The 19,953-nt window shown below is 41.6% G+C and overlaps 1 protein-coding gene across 1 annotated transcript; it reads left to right on the top strand.

Moving 5' to 3' along the window:
- The first annotated feature begins 3,030 nt into the window (after positions 1–3,030).
- Positions 3,031–19,897, top strand: srpra (SRP receptor subunit alpha). The gene is made up of 15 exons (XM_080730945.1): positions 3,031–3,099; positions 3,249–3,389; positions 5,850–5,933; positions 6,127–6,290; positions 6,800–6,960; positions 8,174–8,336; positions 8,903–9,059; positions 9,717–9,850; positions 10,137–10,249; positions 11,530–11,616; positions 12,698–12,870; positions 13,443–13,656; positions 15,557–15,720; positions 17,967–18,065; positions 18,160–19,897. The coding sequence occupies exons 2-15, from the start codon at positions 3,267–3,269 to the stop codon at positions 18,286–18,288; spliced, it is 1,965 nt and encodes a 654-aa protein (XP_080587071.1). The 5' UTR covers positions 3,031–3,099; positions 3,249–3,266; the 3' UTR covers positions 18,289–19,897.
- The last annotated feature ends 56 nt before the right edge of the window (positions 19,898–19,953 follow it).

Raw genomic sequence — 19,953 nt, 5'->3', positions numbered from 1 at the left:
GCATGAAATTTGGCACAAATGACCTTCATATGACCCTAATTGATAATCAACCTCTGGCCACGCAAAATTCCAACATTTTCAAGATGGCCAGCCAGTTTGAAAAATGGCTGCAACTGGACCTAAGTTTTGGATAAATAAATGTACATCTGCTCATAGTTAATCCACAGTTGGTGATACAACCATGAAATCTGGCACAGATCATGTTTATACTACCCTAATTGATAATCAACCTCTGGCCACGCAAAATTTTAACATTTGCCAAGATGGCCAGACAGTTTGCTGCAACTGGACCTACGTTTTGGACAATATCACTTTGCTTGTGCTGTAAATCTTTGATTTCCCCATCCTTTTGATATATAAGAGAATATGTTCTGGAGGTATTACAACCAGGCAAGTTCAGAAATAATATAGGTTCCAATATGGCGGCATATTTTCCAATATGGCTGCCGATACATTGCATAAATGTACATCTGCTCATAGTTAATCCACAGTTGGTGATACAACCATGACATTTGGCACAGCTGACCTTTATACTACCCTAATTGATAACCAACCTCTGGCCACACAAAATTCCATAATTTTCAAGATGGCCACCAGTTTTCAAGATCGATGCCCAGCCTAATTGACCAGGGCACACTGGTTGACACTATAGCACACTAGTCGCATGGAGTTCGATGTTAGCTATTAGTGAATACATTTTCTAGATTGCACTTACAAGGAAGCTGACACAAGGATGCTCCTTTATGCAGCCTATGCTGCGAATCATGGAGTGTCAGCTGCCATCATCTGAAGCTCAGATACTGACGTTCATTGTCATAGCAGTTTCAGCCATAGCTGAATGGTTAGTGAGCACGCCTGGGGAACCAGAGCCCCTGGTTGTCCCAGGTTCGATTCCAGGCCAGGCCAGCAATGTCGATCTGTGTCCCTGAGCAAGACTCTTAACCCCTAATTGCTCACACGCTCCTTGTGGGCAGCAAATCAGCTGGGTTGGGCTGAATTTCCCTCGCGGGAGGGGTACGTAACCATTATAATTATTATTTCACTTGTTCACTTGGCTTGAAAAATCTGTGGATTGACATTGGAAGGGGGAAGAACCACAGATAGATCCCAATTCACGAAATTGCATCAGCTATGGGATCAAATTCATCAGGTTCTTTCATGCATTCAGCGAATGCAATACAGTTTCGTCCTTCCATGGACGGTCAGCATGGCAGACATGGAACGTGTTTGAGAAGATATCCCGGGTCTTCACCAAATTAGGTTCAACACCTGTTGCAGTAACTGATGAAGACATGGAAGTCATTGAGGAGTTTGTAGTACTCATGTACGATAGAAGTAGTTCCTACAAGGAAGTGAATGAGGCAAGGCTGCACTTGTCTGCAAGAAAGCAGCGATCATATGACTGTATTCTACCAACATGCTGCTCTGAAAGAACACTGCAAGAGATCTGCATTCCAAGCAGGACATATATGGGGCCTGTCACTCTAATGTAGTCCTGTTTTGCCAAGTCCAATTCACTTGGGATAGCACCAGAGGGACAGAACCTGGCTTCCACAATGGATGGATCTTCCAGAAATGGCCAAATCATGCCAGGAGCTGACGCGATGTCAATGTAAAAAGGAACTTTCTGGACGCTGCAAAAACTTTAAGTCTGGACTAAATTACACACCCCTCTGTGGTTGCAGTTGCTAGCACACAGGCCTGTCACTTTCCCAGCCACCATTATAAATGAGAATGTGTTTATAATGATTTGCCTGATAAAAAAAGCAAAAATAAATAAATAATAAATACAATACAAAATAAATTAAAAACAAATGCTAAGTTTTATAGGATCTAAGTGTGTGTATGGTGACCATATTTAAAACATGTCAACCTAATTGAACCTATAGGTCATGCTAAAGCTACAGAATCACTTTAAAAGTGCCATAAAGGGATTCTGTGAATGGTAATTTACACAAATATGTGTTACAAGCTCATGTGGATTAACCATAAGCAGTAAATGTCAATTAATTGGCAACCATATTGGAAAATGTGCCGCCATATTGGAACCTAATGGTATTTTTATCTTACTTGGTAAAAATACCTCCAGAACATAACTCAACTCCAGTCTCATATCAAAATTAGGGGGAAATCAAAGATTTACAGTACCAGCAAAGTGATCTAGTCCAAAGCGAAGGCCCAGTTGCAATGCAGCCATTATAAAAACTGGTGGCCATCTCGAAAATGGAGGAATTACGTGTGGCCACATGTTGATTATCAATTAGGGTAGTCTAAATGTGATCTGTGCCAAATTTCATGCTTGTATCACCAACCGTGGATTAACTATGAGCAGCTGTACATTTCTGTAATGTATCTGCTGCCATATTGGAAAATATGCCGCCATATTGAAACCTAATGTAATTTTTTATCTTGTTTGATTGAAATACCTCTAGAACATTATTCTTAGATCAAAATGAGCTGAGAATCAAAGATTTACAGCCCCAGCAAATTTATGTAGTCCAAAACGTAGGTCCAGCAACTTGCAGCCATTCTGAAGACTGGCGGCCATCTTGAAAAATGTTGGAATTTTGTGTGGCCAGAGGTTGATTATCAATTAGGGTCATATGAAAGTCATCTGTGCCAAATTTCATGCTTTTATCACCAACTGAACTATCATGTCAACTTTCCGCTAGACTACTTCCCAAATGTGCAAAGTGACCATGTGCAGATGTAGCCTACAAAGGCAAAGCTACAGGACATCAATCAAATAATACGCAAGTAACTCTGACAGTGTACAAAATGGAACCAAATGAACCCGTACACTGTCAGAGTTAGGGGAAACCTTGAAATGTGAAAGTTTGAGATTTAGAAACACTGCTCTATGGGATTCTGAGTTGAGGTTCTGTGTTGCTGCTGCTCCCATTGACATATCTGTGGCTGCTCCTGCTGCTTGCCTTGAACTGCCTACTGCGCAGCCGCCGAATGAATTCCCCCGGAACAGCGCGTCATTTCCGGACTGTGCATCTGACGTGTCTAAAAGACTTTTGCGGTGGTGGAAGGAGCGCTGCTACTTGTGTGTATGAGTGTGGGGGACATTTATAACCTCTTAAAGTGTACCTGGTAAGATCTCCCTCTTTGAAACATCCCTCCTCAAGATCTGTGTAATAGATCCGTTGGTTTGTTGCGGGATCTCTTGTCCTCCGCGTCACAATGATGTTTGTTTTCTTTTTTCCCTCTGTGTGGAATGGATGTGTTCTGGTCGTGTGTAGCTGCTGCGTGGTGACAAGATGCTGGATTTCTTCACCATCTTCAGCAAGGGGGGGATAGTGTTGTGGTGCTTCCAGGGAGCCGGCGTGACAGAGTCCTTCACTGGACCCGTCAACGCGCTGATCCGCTCCGTCATCCTTCAGGTAAAGACCGAATAAACAGTTTAAAAACCAAGTGACAGCTGTCACGTTGTTCCCATGCAGGGAGCTGTATAGCTAATGCTTATGCTATGGCTGCCTAAGTGCCTATAGCTAGCCGATTGCGTAATTTACACTAAACAACAACGGACTGGGCTGGATAAGCAGGGAATATTATCAGAATAGGCCTAATGCCATTTCTGGGATTTGTTTTTCCAGAAAAACACTCCTTTTGGGCTAAAGACGTCCATAGACACTTTGCCAGGTCATCACAAACCATGTATTTGTGGGGGTTTTAGCCCAAGGAGGGTTTTTCTTGTGCAAAACAAACGCTTGCAATGGATTCAGAATCATGAAGAACCTATAGGTTGACCCCTTACATGCTACTTAAAGCAAAGATTCCCCCCTGTATTAATTAATGGTACCCCAACGTTCAGCAGCTGTCACAGATTCCCCTAGGGAAACTAAATGTCAATATATTTGTGATGAGTTGTGTTTCTAGACACCTTTACAAACACATTGTGGAAGAAATGTATTGGTAAGGAACTGAAACGACTATGGAGTGTGATCAGCATCTTTTTTACTTTGATTTAAGCAGGTCAAAGCCTGAGATTAAAATTATTTTTGAACAGTGGCCAAGAAAAGAGAACCTTGCTATAAACACAAGCAATACATGTCTGTCTGTCTGTCTGTCTGTCTGTCTGTCTGTCTGTCTGTCTGTCTGTCTGTCTCTCTCTCTCTCTCTCTCTCTCTCTCTCTCACACACACACACACACACACACACACACACACACACACACACACACACACACACACACACACACACACACTATCAATGCATTACAATACAGGGTCAAGTAAGAACACTAACAAAGACCAAGCTAAATGCATAAAGAGGTGCAGCAGGCTTTAAAACTGATTTCAATGACATTTTAGAAACGATCATATTGAACAACAGTACTATTTTCTTGGTTCTGTAAAACTGATATAAATCACAATTTATTCCAGTGAGTGTTTTTGTTTTTTTGGCTAATACTCTTCTAATATCAGGATTAACCCATTTAGACCTAAGTCCGCCTGGAAAAAAGCCTTAAAAACCTATGGCCGATTGGAAAAATACCCCTAAAACCTGAGATTTTATGGAAAACTTCACAGAAGTGAAAAATTCAAAACTGTTTGATAGCTTACACCTTTGGCTTCCATGGAAAATTACTTGTCATGGTCCAGACCTTTATCATTTTTTTAAAAAACAATCTGCAAACTCAAAAATTGTAATAAATTTTATAAAACGTCTAATAAAAAATACATTTCTCAGCCTATGTAGCACATAGAAACATAATTAGCAAATATTTGAGACCTTACACCATAGGTCTTATACCATAGGCCACCACTTTGACAAGAAACAACAAGCACCAGCCTTTATATTGAATATGTCAATTCTTGTTTTTTTTACCAGCCTTTACTGTATATTGAATATGTCAATTCTTGTTTTTTTTAGCTCCGGTAAATCTGGCGAGCGACATTTGTCATTATTATTATATGTGCGTGCGTGTGTGTGTGTGTGCGCCTGTGTATGTGAATGAATGAACCATATCATCATAATCATTTTATAAGTGTTATTACCTCCAGATAGCTGCGAATCTGTTGTTCTGGAGTTTGGGGTTGACTCTGTGCTGCAAAGAGTCGGGTCTCTGAAACTAGCCGTGTCAAAGTGCGTCCGTGAAAAGTTATCCAGTCCTCATGAAATCCATGAAACACTTCTTCATCATCGTCGTCGTTTTCAAACATATCACGTAACAATAACAATGCCAATTCCAGCGGGTCCGGTTTGGTCCGGTTTGCCTTGTTGTTCTGGAGTTTGGGGTTGACTCTGTGCTGCAAAGAGTCGGGTCTCTGAAACTAGCCGTGTCAAAGTGCGTCCGTGAAAAGTTATCCAGTCCTCATGAAATCCATGAAACACTTCTTCATCGTCGTCGTTTTCAAACATATCACGTAACAATAACAATGCCAATTCCAGCGGGTCCGGTTTGCCTTCGCTCAACGCGTCTTCCATTTCGCCGCTATGAGAAGCTGTTCTTGTGCGCACTGGGATTCTCCGACAAATAAAGTTACGTAAAGCCAAAAAAAAAATCCCAGAATGCTTTGCGGTAGTCAGGGAAGCATACGTCATCGCCTCTTGATGCATTTCATTGGCCACGAGACCAGAAGAGGGTAAAAACTACAGGAAACGCATTTTGCGTTCCCGGTCTAAAAGGATAAACGGCATTTTGCGTTCCCGGCCTGAAAGGTAGAAACGCATTTTGCGTTCCCGGTCTAAATGGGTTAAGAAGCATAATGTAAACCTACAGAAGGATTGTCAAATGAAATCAGGACTGAGGGCTAAATACTTATTGGTTGGAAGCCTGAAAGCAGGGAGACTGCAAACACAACTGATGACGCTTGCAACTGTCTTTCTCATCTTTACAGGAACGAACTGGGAACAATTCCTATACTCATGATGCTCTGAGTCTTAAATACAAGTTGGATAATGAATTTGAGTTGGTTTTTGTGGTAAGTTTCCACAACAACACAGAAACTACATTAAACAAAGCGGCCAAAATAACGCCAAACTAATGTGAGGAGTCTTGTTCCTTCCAATCAAACATTCTCATGTTAACAGTATTCAGCTGTCTCTTTTCATGTCTCTTCCTCAAGTGAAACCACGTCCATCTTTTAACCTCTGATTTTCTCCTTTTTTATTAAGGTGGGTTTTCAAAAGATCCTGACGCTGACCTACGTGGATAAGTTCATAGATGATGTTCAGCTTCACTTTAGGGATCGCTATAAAAATGAGCTTGAGCAGAAGGGAGCATTAATACATCTCTCCCACAACTTTGAGTTCAACGATGACTTCACAATGCTTCTTAGGTAAAGAAACAGCATACACACGATACATTACAAATAACAGAATCTTTAGTGTACAAAGACTTTTAGACAATTTATCACAATGGGAAAAAGTAAAGTATTATCTGTTTTTTCAACATACAAAATATGCTTATGTCACTGCAAGTGACATAACTGATTGTAATAAAGTCCATTACAATCAGTGCAATGCCAATCAAATAAAGTGTCCGTTTCAATCAGTGCAATGCGAGAGAAAGTGACAGTGTTCAGATTGCAATCAGTACAATAACCTAAACCATGCCCTAAAAGTGTCATTAGAAGTCAGAGTCCTTGGTCCATCTATTATTCCAAGTAAATGTTACAGTTGACCTGGCAGAGCGAACATTGTGTGTATTGTTGTAAATCCTCATAGCTACTGGCATAAAGCTCAACCGTCTTACAGCGCCACCCTGGGTCGGTGAATCTGTTGTACCAGTCACACCTACCACTACTACTACATACTAACATGATCAATCATTATGTTTCTAAACCAGAGAGGCAGAGGAGAGCAGCAAAGCTCGAGGCAACGTCTCAATGCGGACTTTCAATGAGTCCCTGAAGTCCCAAAAAACTGTGAAGTCAATGATCGAGACGAAGGGTGGAGACAAAGGCAAGGAACAGGGTGGAAAAAAGAACAAGAACGCCAAGAAAGAGGGTAAGTTGGGATGTCCAGTGAGGTACAACTGCTAACTCATGGTTTGCAGCAATTTGAGATATGATAGTGGATGGATGGTCTGGGCGAAGAAGTACTCGCCTACTGTATGTAGGTACAATGTCAGAGAGAGTGTAGATGTGTGTATTAGTTGTGCATTGGTGTGTAGTGTGTAGATGACACATGCTTTATTCATTGTCGAGTTGTGCGTCTGTGATGGCAGTAGAGGTTATTCTTTCAAGTACGGTTGAGCCTTTTCAATAACTGCTTACCCAGTCTTACTCATCAAGTAGTGACTTGAACTTTATTTGTACTGCATTACATGGTGTTTTGACATGATTTTCAAGCTAACAATGCAACTGTTTTTGGCACCTACAAATCTGTTATTTGTGGTGAGTGACATGATTGTGCAACAAAGTATGAATTCTGAATTGATAATAATGATACATCCAATTTATATAGTGCTTTTCTGGTTACTCAGAACGGTCGCTTATCTCCTGATTTAGGGAGTCTTACTGGTGTACACTAGTAGCACTTGCCCAGAGCCCTCTATTGGAGAGTCGCGTCATCTCTGTTCACTTCTTGAGGCCAGGTTTTCTACATCAGTCTTTCGCAACCTTTTTTCTGCATGGGCACACTTTTCATGTCCCAAGAATCCATGGGCACACCAACATAATACGGGGGTGTAAATATCGTCACTGTCGGGAAGAAACCTTGTATCTCCAAGTTTCAAATGTGTACGTTTCTTCGCAAAGTAAAGCCCTGCTTCATCATACAAGGCTGTCGCACAACAGTAGTGAAAACAGCAGATCTACAAGCTGTGTGAGGCGTTGTGTGCTTGTAGATCGTCTGTTTTCACTAGTTTAAATCATTTTTAAAATGATAAATACAATACTGGCTTTCAAGCAGTTTCAAGGGGCACACTTGACCCTTCTCAGGGGCACACCAAAGGTCCCCAGGCACAGTTGTTGAGAAACACTGTTCTACATACACATCCATTGGTGAATAGTGACGAAGCGCTGAACCGGAAGTTTGCGGTGTGCATTGGAATCTATGGGGGAAAGTGACATTTCCGGCGTACATGAACCACGTGACCGGCGCTGGTTCTGACCGGCCGCATTGGCAGAACTCTCTATACAAGGCTCTGACTCAACCTACACTAGACATCAGCCAAGGCACCTGTTTTAATTTGTTGTTCCTGTACATTTCCTCCCAGCTCCTGCAGTTGAGCCAGTCAAAGAGGAACAAGGCAAGTCCTTGACTGCCAGCCCGAAGGCAGTTCAGAATGGAAATCACGGCTTGACCGCGGAAGAGATCATGCAGAAGAAAAGGGAAGAATTCTTCCGCAAGCGCATGGGGGGACCTGTTGAGAAACCAAGGTCAGGATAACCAGATGGATATTTTGCAAAGAGATAGGGATGGTCCGATCTCGGTTTTTGGAACCGATCACCTGATCACCCGATACCGATCAATCACCGATCCGATCAAGTGGGGCAATATTATTATTATTGTTATTTATTAAGGCTGTCAATCGATTAAAATATTTAATCTTTAATCTGAAGTGAGTGAGAGAGCAGCCAGTGCCGCACGCACGCACGCACGCACACATACATACATACACACACACACACACACACACACACACACACACACACACACACACACACACACACACACACACACACACACACACACACACACACCGAGTGAGGAGCTGCAGGTGCATAACAGCACAACCATAACAAAACCTTCACTAGCGCATGTACGTCCTTGATCGGATCGGTGAATTTACCTTTTGATCGAGATCACCGATCACACTCGTATCGGCCCGATTCGAGCCATTGCCGATCGATCGGAGGCATCCCTAATTGTAAGCCCAATTTATAGACTATTGAACATGGGTCCTGTGCATTGATCTATAATCTGCTATTCCACCACCTTTCAGTAAGTCCCCTAAACCGGCCCCGAGTAAGCCTAAGGGAAAGCAGAGTCGTGTTTGGGAGATGGGTGGCAACAGCACCAAGGACCTGGACTACAGCCACAGAAATGGAGATGGTGCCCATGAGAATGCTAACCAGGGCCAGGACTTACCAATTGACTTGGTACTAAGAAAAGATTAACATACCATCACATACAAAACACTTTAACTCTTTAACTCAAGGGTCTTCAACAGGGGGTCCGGGACCCCTAGGGGGTCCTCAGAGTTACTATAGGGGTCCTCCAAATCTTTGTGTGATAGAAACCTTTTTTCTCCTTTTTTATATTAACCACTTGTCAAAAAATAGCCGATCTACTGCAAGGCTTTGTGAGCTTGTAGATCAGTTGTTTACGGCAAAGAGGTTTAGTCTAGAGGGGTAAAAGAGCAGACTAGTACAGAGCGAAAGGTCAAATGTATTAAGTATTGATGGTTCAAGTGGTTAAATATCAGAAAACACAAATTGACATGATTCTAAAATACACTGATGATTGTGCTGTCAAACAATGAAACTATATGGAATCTATGAAGAGGTTGTGGGGGTCCCTGCTTCAGCTCTCTCTCAACTAAGGGGTCCTTGGCCTGAAAACGTTGAAGACCCCTGGTTTAAGTGATTGGTTGTAATCAAAAGGAAGATTTATCTAATTACATTTTAATAATCAAATTATACGGTAGTTTACTTTACCAAAATGTGAATGCTTGCTGATGAGTGATGATTAACCACATTAACCCTAGGCAGCCATATTCGGGGCATGTCATAATCATTCAATATCTTGTGTTTCAGGGGATGCAGCTGAGCTCCATGAAGGGAGAGCTGCAGTCTGTGGAGTGTGAGTCCAGTGAAGAAGAGGAGATGGAGGAGGAGGAAGAGGAAGAGGAAGAGGAGAGAGTTGTGGTCACTGAACCAAGCAAGAAAGCGTACGTAGATTAAGATTAGATTAAGTTTGAAGTTTTGGCATTACTGCATCGCAGCACCAGTGTTTGTCTTTTTTTTTTTAATTAGCACATAAAATACAAGTAGTAGAGCACTGACATCTGATATACTGTGGCGTTGATATAATATAAGAAGAAAAAAACTCGATTATTTCGGTTATTGGTTCTAAATTTCAGTTTCGCTATATTGTTTATTTGTTTCCCAGCCCTAATAAGTAGTATTATTATCTGCTATTATATAGCGGTGATTAGTTGTTTGATTTCTCCTCAGCCCCAAAAAGGGGGGTGGCTTGTTTGGAATGCTGAAGGGTCTGGTGGGCTCCAAGTGCCTAACCCAGGAGGACATGGAACCGGTGCTGGAGAAGATGAAGGACCACCTCATCAGTATGACAAACATTTTTTTATTATCCCAAACTTTCATTACTTAAAGGGATATTACACTTTCAAAAAACTTTTGGTCATTGTATGGTCTAATCAGGCTTGTATGAACACCCTGAACAGTTTTTAATTTGCTTCATTCAGTATTTAGATATTTGATGTAAATGTTACCAGCTCCAACACGCCCAGGCCCTCTCCACATACACACCCATTGTAACTTCAAACTCCATTTTAACCATGATAGATTCATTAAAAACACCCATTATTTTTTCTGGTGACTCATAATACCCTCCTAATACGTGAGCAGACCGTGTTTTTTCAATAACTTTTTTCATTTATTTTCAATAAAATATTATTGTATTTAATGTTTTCCATTTTCCCAAAGAATTATTAAAAAGAAAAGAAAAAGGTTATTGAAAAAACACGGTCTGCTCACGTATTAGGAGGGTATTATGAGTCACCAGAAAATATAATGGGTGTTTTTAATGAATCTATCATGGTTAAAATGGAGTTTGAAGTTACAATGGGTGTGTATGTGGAGAGGGCCTGGGCGTGTTGGAGCTGGTAACATTTACATCAAATATCTAAATACTGAATGAAGCAAATTAAAAACTGTTCAGGGTGTTCATACAAGCCTGATTAGACCATACAATGACCAAAAGTTTTTTTGAAAGTGGAATATCCCTTTAACACTTAGGGCAGGGCTCTTCAACATTTTCAGGCCAAGGACCCCTTAGTCGAGAGAGAGATGAAGCAGGGACCCCCACTACCTCCTCATAGTTTGACATTGTTTGACAGCACAATCATCAGTGTATTTTGGATTCAAGTCAATTTGTGTTTTCAGACGTTTAACCACTTGAACTGTCAAAACGTAATGAACTTGACCTTTCACTCTGTACTTAGTCTGCTCTTTTCCCCTCTACACCAAACTCTCTTTGCCGAAAATAGACTAACTACAAGCTCACAATGCCTCGCAGCGCAAGGCGGTGTGAGCTTGTAGATCTGCTATTTTTGGCTAAATTCTCAGAATATATGGACACTAGGGTTCAAGTGGTTAACATAAAAAAGGAGGAAAATGGTTTCTATCACAAAAGATTTGGAGGACCCCCTGTTTAACTCTGAGGACCCCTTAGGGGTCCCGGACCCCCTGTTGAAGACCCTTGACTTAGGGATAGCATGCCTGTACAAATTATTACATTGTTTGAATGTTTTTTGTATTTTAATTCAGCTCATGATATCAACTGTTATGATTTACTATAGTGAAAATATACGTAACTGTCTTGCAGCCAAGAATGTAGCTGCCGACATTGCCTCCCAGCTCTGTGACTCTATTGCCAAGAAACTCGAGGGCAAAGTCATGGGCACATTCACCAGTAAGTAGCATTCCTTTGATAACCAGCAGGCTAGGGATGCTATTGCTATATGCTATAGCCACATGAATAAACATTTTGAACGTTAATTCCTCCTTGCAGGGTAGAACATCCACACCAATTTCATGGTGTACTACTGTCACTAACATATGCCTCCATATTAGCATAAAAACACAACATTAAATTCAGAAGTGACAGACAATGTGGCCATCATTTGACTGTCTAAAATATTTTTAGATGTAGCCATTGTTGGGGCGCCCGCTGGCCTGGTGGTCAAGGTGCATACCACATACTAGGCTATGATGCCTGCTGGCGTTGCCGGTTCGATTCCCGATCCGGACGACCTTTGCCACATGTCATTCCCCATCTCTCTCCCCATTTCCTGTCAGTCTACTATCCTATCAAATAAAGGCATAAAAAGCCCAAAAAAAAAAAAAAAAAAAAAAGATGTAGCCATTGTTGAGGTCCCAACGGTTACTCCATTGTTTCTGAATTAATGGCTACACAACAAATGACACATTTTCCATTGCATATTCACAATGCAATTGCATACTGTGCAAATGCTGAAACTATTTTACGATGCACAACACTGGCACACTAACCTCGCCCACCAGGCTTTCTGAGGGAAAGCCTGGTGATCGTTAACAACGGGCGGTTTGATCCGGTCTAGGCGGAAACCACAAGCCGAAGAAGCGGCGTCGCTTTGTTTTGGTTCCCTCCGTTTGTTTCCCCAATCCCTATTAAAATGCTCGAGTAGTCTAGTTTGGTCTTGCCAGTCGCTAGAGTTGGACTAAAAGATACACATCCCAAACAAATCTTTCTAAAGCAAAACTACGCCGCATCAAGGAGTTTATTAGGTAGGCCCTAAAAGTATGTCCTTGAGCGCAGGGGAATTATTTTGGGTTAAAACTGAATCCGGTTTTATAGTTCTGGCAAATTGTAGTCCTTTGAGTACTACAACATGACATAAAGTGGTTTCCTCTCCCGACCGGATCAAACCTCGAAAAGTGAAGTGATCCCAGACTACTGGCACACAACTAATTATAAATAAGGCGTAACAAAAGTCTCTTTGGTGTGTTCTTAGCTGTGGCCTCAACTGTAAAGCTGGCACTGCAAGACTCTCTGGTGCAGATTCTGCAGCCCAAGAGGAGGGTGGACATCCTGAGAGACGTCCTGGAGGCCCGCAGTCAGAAACGCCCCTTTGTCGTCACCTTCTGTGGTGTTAACGGGGTCGGCAAGTCCACCAACCTGGCTAAGGTAACTCTTTCTTCAGACTCTAAGACAGGGGTCTTCAATGTTTTCAGGCCAAGGACCCCTTAGTTGAGAGAGAGATGAAGCAGGGACCCCCACTACCTGTTCATAGATTCCATATGGTTTCATTGTTGGGACCCCCACAACCTGTTCATAGAGTCCATATAGTTTCATTGTTGACAGCAAATCATCAGTGTATTTTGGCATAATGTCACTTTGTGTTTTCCGATATTTAACCACTTGAACTGTCAATTCTTAAAACTTGACCTTTCACTCTGTACTTAGTCTGCTCTTTTTTCCCCTCTACACCAAAACTCTTTGCTGAAAATAGCCGATCTACAAGCTCACAATGCCTCGCAGCACGAGGCGTTGTGAGCTGTTGACTCATAAAAGGTTACTACTTTGTGGAAAACTTCTGTAACTAATTTTGGTCACAATAAAAAAATGTATGTGTCAACGTTCATGGACTCGTTCAATATGTATAAGTGCTATGTACTGTATATTTCAGTACAGGGCCTGCGTGTTCAACACAATATTAGTCCCTACGAATAACTGATGTCCTCCCTTTCTTTGTCCAGATCTCCTACTGGCTGATTGAAAACGGTTTCAGCGTGCTGATCGCTGCCTGCGACACGTTCCGCTCCGGGGCTGTGGAGCAGCTCCGCATTCACCAGCGCCGTCTCAACTCTCTGCATCCCCCCGAGCAGCACGGTGGGCAGCCAATGGTGCAGCTTTACGAGAAGGGCTACGGAAAGGACGCGGCCGGAATCGCTATGGAAGCCATTGTCTATGGTAAAACAGAATGTCACTGTTTTAACACTTCTGAGGTCACCTACCCAGGCTTTTGTGTGCACGCCAGTTTTTACTGCAACATTTAGATATTTGATATTCATTTGAGCAAACCCCCCTCCCCCATTCAATATTAACCTATTCAACATCAAACTCTCATAGACTCATAGTAAACACGTCATTTTAAAGATTACATTTTTAAACCGTGAGATAGGGGTGTGAAAGAATATTCGATATTCGAAGATTCGTTCGAATGTTAACAATAAAAGAATATTCGAAAGTAAAAAATTGAGCTTCGAATTAATTTATATTTAATTAAAACAAATCTACCGCACTTCTCGCGAGATTCTGGGCGCATGGAACGTTAAAAGGTGGCTGGTCTCGCAAGGCAGAAGTCTCCATTCGCTGCTGCAAAAGTGGGCTGATCTACAAGTCCACAATACGTCGCTGATCCAATACGTTGTGGGCTTGTACATTAAGGGTGCCTATTTAGCGACACCGTCATACAGCGAAGAATAAACCTCCAGCTGCTTCACTTTCCCTTCACACTGTCAGTGGCCGTCACATGTCGGAGTGGAGAGATGCACTCGTCCGCCTCGCAGACAGTGCACAGTGCACACACAGTGCTTTTAAACTGGCTCACGTTGATTCAGAATGATTAACGAGTCAAGCTGAAACAGGCGACTCATTTGGTAGTGACGGGAAGGCATACAACAACGAGACTTCTCCACCGAAAACACTATAAAAAAGCATGGATTTCTTCTCTCACCGAGTCAATCTCCCCGCACGCAGCCACGGTAACGGTAAAACTCCCTCCGTCACTCACACTGCTCTTGTAGACTACCTAATTTGGTTCAAACCAAAACATAATCCATTGGTGTGATTATAATTGCTCATTTCATGTCGTGGCTGTTCCAACTCAACTCAATCACAGCTGCTGTGAGTGACGCTTTGCAACGACGATCCGATTCTGCTCTAACGCAGGCACGTGCACACATACATCAAACGGGGCTTGAGCCCCTGCCCTTTTAACAGAGAATTGTCCACCAAAAGGCCCTTTTAGAAATGTCAGCCCCTGCCTCTCTTAACATTCTTTGCACGTCCCTGACCAACGCGGACCTGCACACAGTAAAAAAAATAAAAAGCGATAGAAGCGACTGTCTAGAATAAACAGCTTCGAAGTGCGAATGCTTCGAATTATTCGTTATTTTCGAATATTCGAATTTATTCGAATCAACGGTGGATTTTGAAGGGAATATTCGAATGCCATTTTTGGCAAATTCTGACAGCCCTACCGTGAGACAAAAGATGGGGCTCCTGAGGAAGCTTCACTAAGTTGGTCTCAAAGTGGATTCCAGGGACTCTGTGGGTTCCTTTAGGGGCGTCTAAATTGAACCATACAGGTCTGTAACTCTGACAGTGTACAAATGGAACCTGTTAAGTTTGAGAAACACTGGTCTATATCAGTTTTTCCCAACCACTGTGCCTGGCGACCTTTGGTGTGCCCCTGAGAAGGGTCAAGTGTGCCCCTTGAAACTGCTTGAAAGCCAGTATTGTATTTATCATTTTAAAAATGATTTAAACTAGTGAAAACAGCAGATCTACAAGCACACAACGCCTCGCGGTGCGAGGCGTTGTGTGCTTGTAGATCTGCTGTTTTCACTAATGTTGTGCGACAGCCTTGTATGATGAAGCAGGGCTTTACTTTGCGAAGAAACGTACACATTTGAAACTTAGAGATACAAGGTTTCTTCCCGACAGTGGCGATATTTACACCCCTGTATTATGTTGGTGTGCCCATGGATTCTTGGGACATGCAGAAAAAAGGTTGAGAAACACTGGTCTATATCACATGCCACTGATACCTCGAACATGACGTATCTGTCCTCCTCTCCTCTCTCAGCCCGTAACCAGGCCTTTGATGTGGTGCTGGTGGACACTGCAGGGCGTATGCAGGACAACGCCCCCCTGATGACAGCCCTGGCCAAGCTGATTGCCGTCAACATGCCTGACCTGGTGCTGTTCGTAGGAGAGGCTCTGGTGGGCAACGAGGCTGTCGACCAGCTGGTAAGAACCTTTCTACTCAACAGGGTACTGTTGTCTTGATATTGACATTTCCATGTCTGATTATGAAAACATTGGGGAGAGAGTATGAAAATAATAATAATAATCTGTTTCCAGATATGTACAGTTTTAAGCATAGTTCATAGTTTTTCCTGGATGTGTTAAACACTGATTGACCAATAAAAAAATCACATCGACCTCTCTGTGAAAGGGCCTTTATAGATCACAGCGAGTATTTTGCGTCTTTTCTTGTTACAGACAACCACCACCAAATGCATATCAATGCTATATTAAAAACTATTATTATAACAATATAACAAATGACTAAACTAGCACTTGTAGACAATAGACACATTGTTAACACCCTCTAGGCTGAAGAATGTAAAATGTAACAGTTTTAAAAGATGTATTTACATGCGTGTATTGCGTGATAAATATTTAGTTATCAGTAGTCTGACTCACAGTATTTAAAAAAAAAAAAAAAAAGCCTGAAATTATAGGTCTGGAAAAGTCTGGAATTTTGAAATGGGAACTCTGAGAAGAGAGGGCTACATTTTAACAACAAATTACCAGCCAGCCTTCTGCCAACAGATGTGATGCAGTTAAACAAATGAATACATTTAACCTATGACGTGTAAACATCAAACTGTGAGACATATGCTGTAGATGTAATCAAGGTATATCATTCCTGTGGACTTATTTTCTGTCCACATGGGGTCACTGTTGCACACAGTTTGGCAGTTTCATGACCCTGACCAAAATAACCATATTAAAGACACCCTAAAAACTGATATGAAACTATGTAACGGTGCACCAGCTGCTGACAGCAGGTCCAGCTGTGTCAGCGTCCATAAACAGAAACCGACCGCTTCCTTGGTGGGAAGGACTGAGAGATGCGTTGCTTGTTAAAGGTCAACTTTGTTTTTTTACAACAAGGCTTCATATTTTAGATTGTAATTAGAGAAAAGAAAAAGTGAGTGTTAAAATGTTTTCATTTGCTTCGTTCTATTGTTTTATCGCGTTTACCGTGCTAAAATGTGGGGCATGCGTACGCTTGGGGGCATGCGTACAAGTGGCTAAATATGTCTTTTTAGACACAATAAGCCAGCAGTTTCTTTTTGCTATTTACAGTAACACTTCTAGCCCCCATAAGTCACATCCAACCATGAAAGGTTGCGTTGTATCTTGGGAATGGGCTTATTCTGTGTAAAATGACATATTTAGCCACTTGTACGCATGCCCCCAGCCACTGAAATAAGAATCTCTAAAACAATAGAAAGAAGTAAATGAAATCAATTTAACACTCATCTTTATATTCTTTAATTACAATCTAAAATATGAACCCTTGTTGTAAAAAACTAAAGTTGTCCTTTAATATTAATGAATCCAGAATTTCTCTGAGGGAGAAGGAATAAATGTTCTTCCTGCCCCTTTTCAGATTGTGTCTTTTCATGTTTAAAAAAAAAGAAAAGTTAAATGCTATCGATCATTGCAATTCTTTTTACATACTTTTTAAAACATGTCTGTTAGGGGCAGAGCTTATCTCTAAGTCAAGACCAAAAATAACCAAGGACTGAAAAAGTTCTCTATCAATCTCTATTTCACCCATACAAAAATTGTTGGTATCATTTTGATTCATTTTAACATTTTGACTTTATACATCACTTGAAAACAAGGCAAAGTGGTGTGATGGCCATGCTGTCAACTTGGCACTGTCCCGAGTTGCATATCGATAGGTTGGGAAATGAGAATCAGTTATACTCTATTTTGACATGGCACACAGTACTTGACGATGAAAGTAAACAAGACTACATGCATCTAGAAAACGATGTTGATATGAAACTTATTTCTGCTCCCAAATATTGTTAAGAAACCTTTAAACTAGCTGTTGTAAATGTGGAATGAATCGATATTTAGCATGGTCTATTTCTCGCCTAAAATGTTATCAACTATTATCTGATAACAGATGTCATGAGCAGCAGGGTCGTGAAACTGGTCTCCAGTCTACCCCTAGTCTCATTGTCCTTAACTGTTTACCCAGCTCTCTTGGTTCACACACACACATACATAAAAAAACATTATTTGCACAGGTGCTTAGTTTTTACACCACTGGTTATCAGTGCCACTGGTAAAATTACAGTGCTAGCTAGATGAATGGCCACCTGTCAAAACAGCTTTTGTCCAGCTTTCCCTACTTGCCATTCATAAAGTATCGTTCCACTTATATACTAGCTCTCTTTTTCCCTCAGGTGAAGTTTAATCAGGCTCTAGCCGACCACTCCATGTCTGACAAGCCCCGCCTCATCGATGGAATCGTTCTCACCAAGTTTGACACCATTGACGACAAGGTGAAGACAATTTCCACCACGAAACTGCAATCATTTATGGCCCATGACAATTCAACCAATTCTTTCCTACTGAAACGCTCTCTTTCTCCCACAGGTTGGCGCTGCCATCTCCATGACCTACATCACAGGCCAGCCTATCGTGTTTGTGGGCACAGGGCAGACCTATAATGACCTACGCAGCCTCAATGCACGGGCTGTCGTCAGTGCCCTGATGAAGGCTTGAGTGGCTGCATGTTTCTGTCGTCCGTTCATCTTTGTGATAAAACCAACGCTGCAAGATGTGGCCCTGCTAGCCTGAGTTTGCCATCCTCCTCTCCAGCCCCTCCACACAGCACCAGAAAAACTCCACAGTCACACAAGTTCCTTTTCTCCTAGGAGAATAGGATTGCTTGTTCTATTGAAAGAGAGCTACAAGGATGAGGCGCCTCCTTTTTATGCATCACTTCAAAACCTTTGGGCCAAATTCAAAAAAAGCAACTTGCTTGTGCTTCAGCTTCACAAATGATTCAAAACCCTTCATGAAGTCATAAAAGTCACATTTTAGTTGACTTCTAAGCCAATCAAATGGACGTGGGATATGAATGTTGTCAGTATACTGGTTTACACATGGAGGTCTCACATCTTCATGTAAATGAGGTCAGGTCATAAATGCTTAGTGACCATAGTGCCTGTTTGTCTCTTTAATATTGTCACAGCTTGGGCAGTCCTCCATCAACTGTACCATACAGAAGCAGTCCAGATCCTTTTACTCCAGAGAAGCGTTCTGAAGAAGCACAGATGTAGTCACTGCAGAAGTCCCACTTTTTGCTGTACACTTGCTGAAGCACAGCTGTACTTTGGTTCTATTCTCCATGAGGAATTATTCTGAATAATCACGTTTTACTTAATTCAGCCACTAAAATGTTGTGCAGGAGTAATTTGGTTTTACTTTATAATATTTAACCATGCAGTCTGCAGTACTAATTCAGGGTAATAATTACTATTGCACACAATGACTGCCAGTGAACTGTTCAGAACTGCTGGTGTGCAAATTGAATGTTAAAACCAAAATGGCAAGCTGTACTGTAGAGCCAACCATTTTAAATATATCAAGTTATAATGAAGTTGAAACATTTATTTTGCTCATCCGCTGTTCTCAAAGGTGTGTGGTCCAGCTCCCTCTTACCAAAAGACTGACATTGTAACTCTGGTGTATTTAGGGGTGGTTGCCTCCCCACTTGGGTAAAAATGTGCTCACTCTAGGCTTGCCCATGGGACTAAAATAATTAACTCACTCCAGTTAATGAGAAATCTAGAAAAATTACCTCAACATCCTGGTTAAATCTGGATTAAGTGCATGCTGCTGATGACTTGTCAAAGAAGCAATGAATATGGTCTTCCTCATTACGGTAGACTAAGAGGGGACGTGAACCAGGCCATGTACTGAAGCTCTTTAAGGACAGTTGTATGAAGGCCTCAACCTGATAGCCTCTCTTCCAAAATACACTATTAAAACATTTACTTTAGACTTTAATCCCTCTATTTACAGTTGAAAGGTTAGGAGGCGCACTTACTTTGTACATTATTTCCCTAGAGGCCAAGCTTTCTGTTGAAATTCTTTGGACCTGTAATTTATTTATCCCATTTGAATTTACTTTCCATTTGTAAGAAGAAAGTCTTCTGCCCCTTTTTAATTTGCGGTAGTGCAATAACAGAAATCAAGAGCTCTATAGAGAATTTGTCCTAATTTATGAGAATGTAAAAAAAAAAAAGAACATATTTCTAAATAAATCTGCTATATGCTATAACAGTCGGTAAAGTGGTGTTTTTATTTTCTTTCATGTTGCTCATGCAGATACCCGTGTAGCCTAAGACAATGAGCATGAAGCTTGTCTGTGCTTTCCGTTGC

The sequence above is a fragment of the Nannobrachium achirus genome (genome assembly GCF_963921795.1).
Source record: "Nannobrachium achirus genome assembly, chromosome: 8".
NCBI classification, from domain to species: Eukaryota; Metazoa; Chordata; class Actinopteri; order Myctophiformes; family Myctophidae; genus Nannobrachium; species Nannobrachium achirus.
This window is presented reverse-complemented; position numbering and strand designations above follow the sequence as displayed.

Excerpts from the sequence above, each read along its gene's own strand:
- srpra (XM_080730945.1), top strand. The coding sequence starts at position 3,267 with ATGCTGGATTTCTTCACCATCTTCAGCAAGGGGGGGATAGTGTTGTGG. Across the intron at positions 5,934-6,126 it reads AATTTGAGTTGGTTTTTGTG|GTGGGTTTTCAAAAGATCCT; the intron begins GTAAGTTTCCAC and ends TTTTTTATTAAG. Across the intron at positions 8,337-8,902 it reads GGACCTGTTGAGAAACCAAG|TAAGTCCCCTAAACCGGCCC; the intron begins GTCAGGATAACC and ends ACCACCTTTCAG.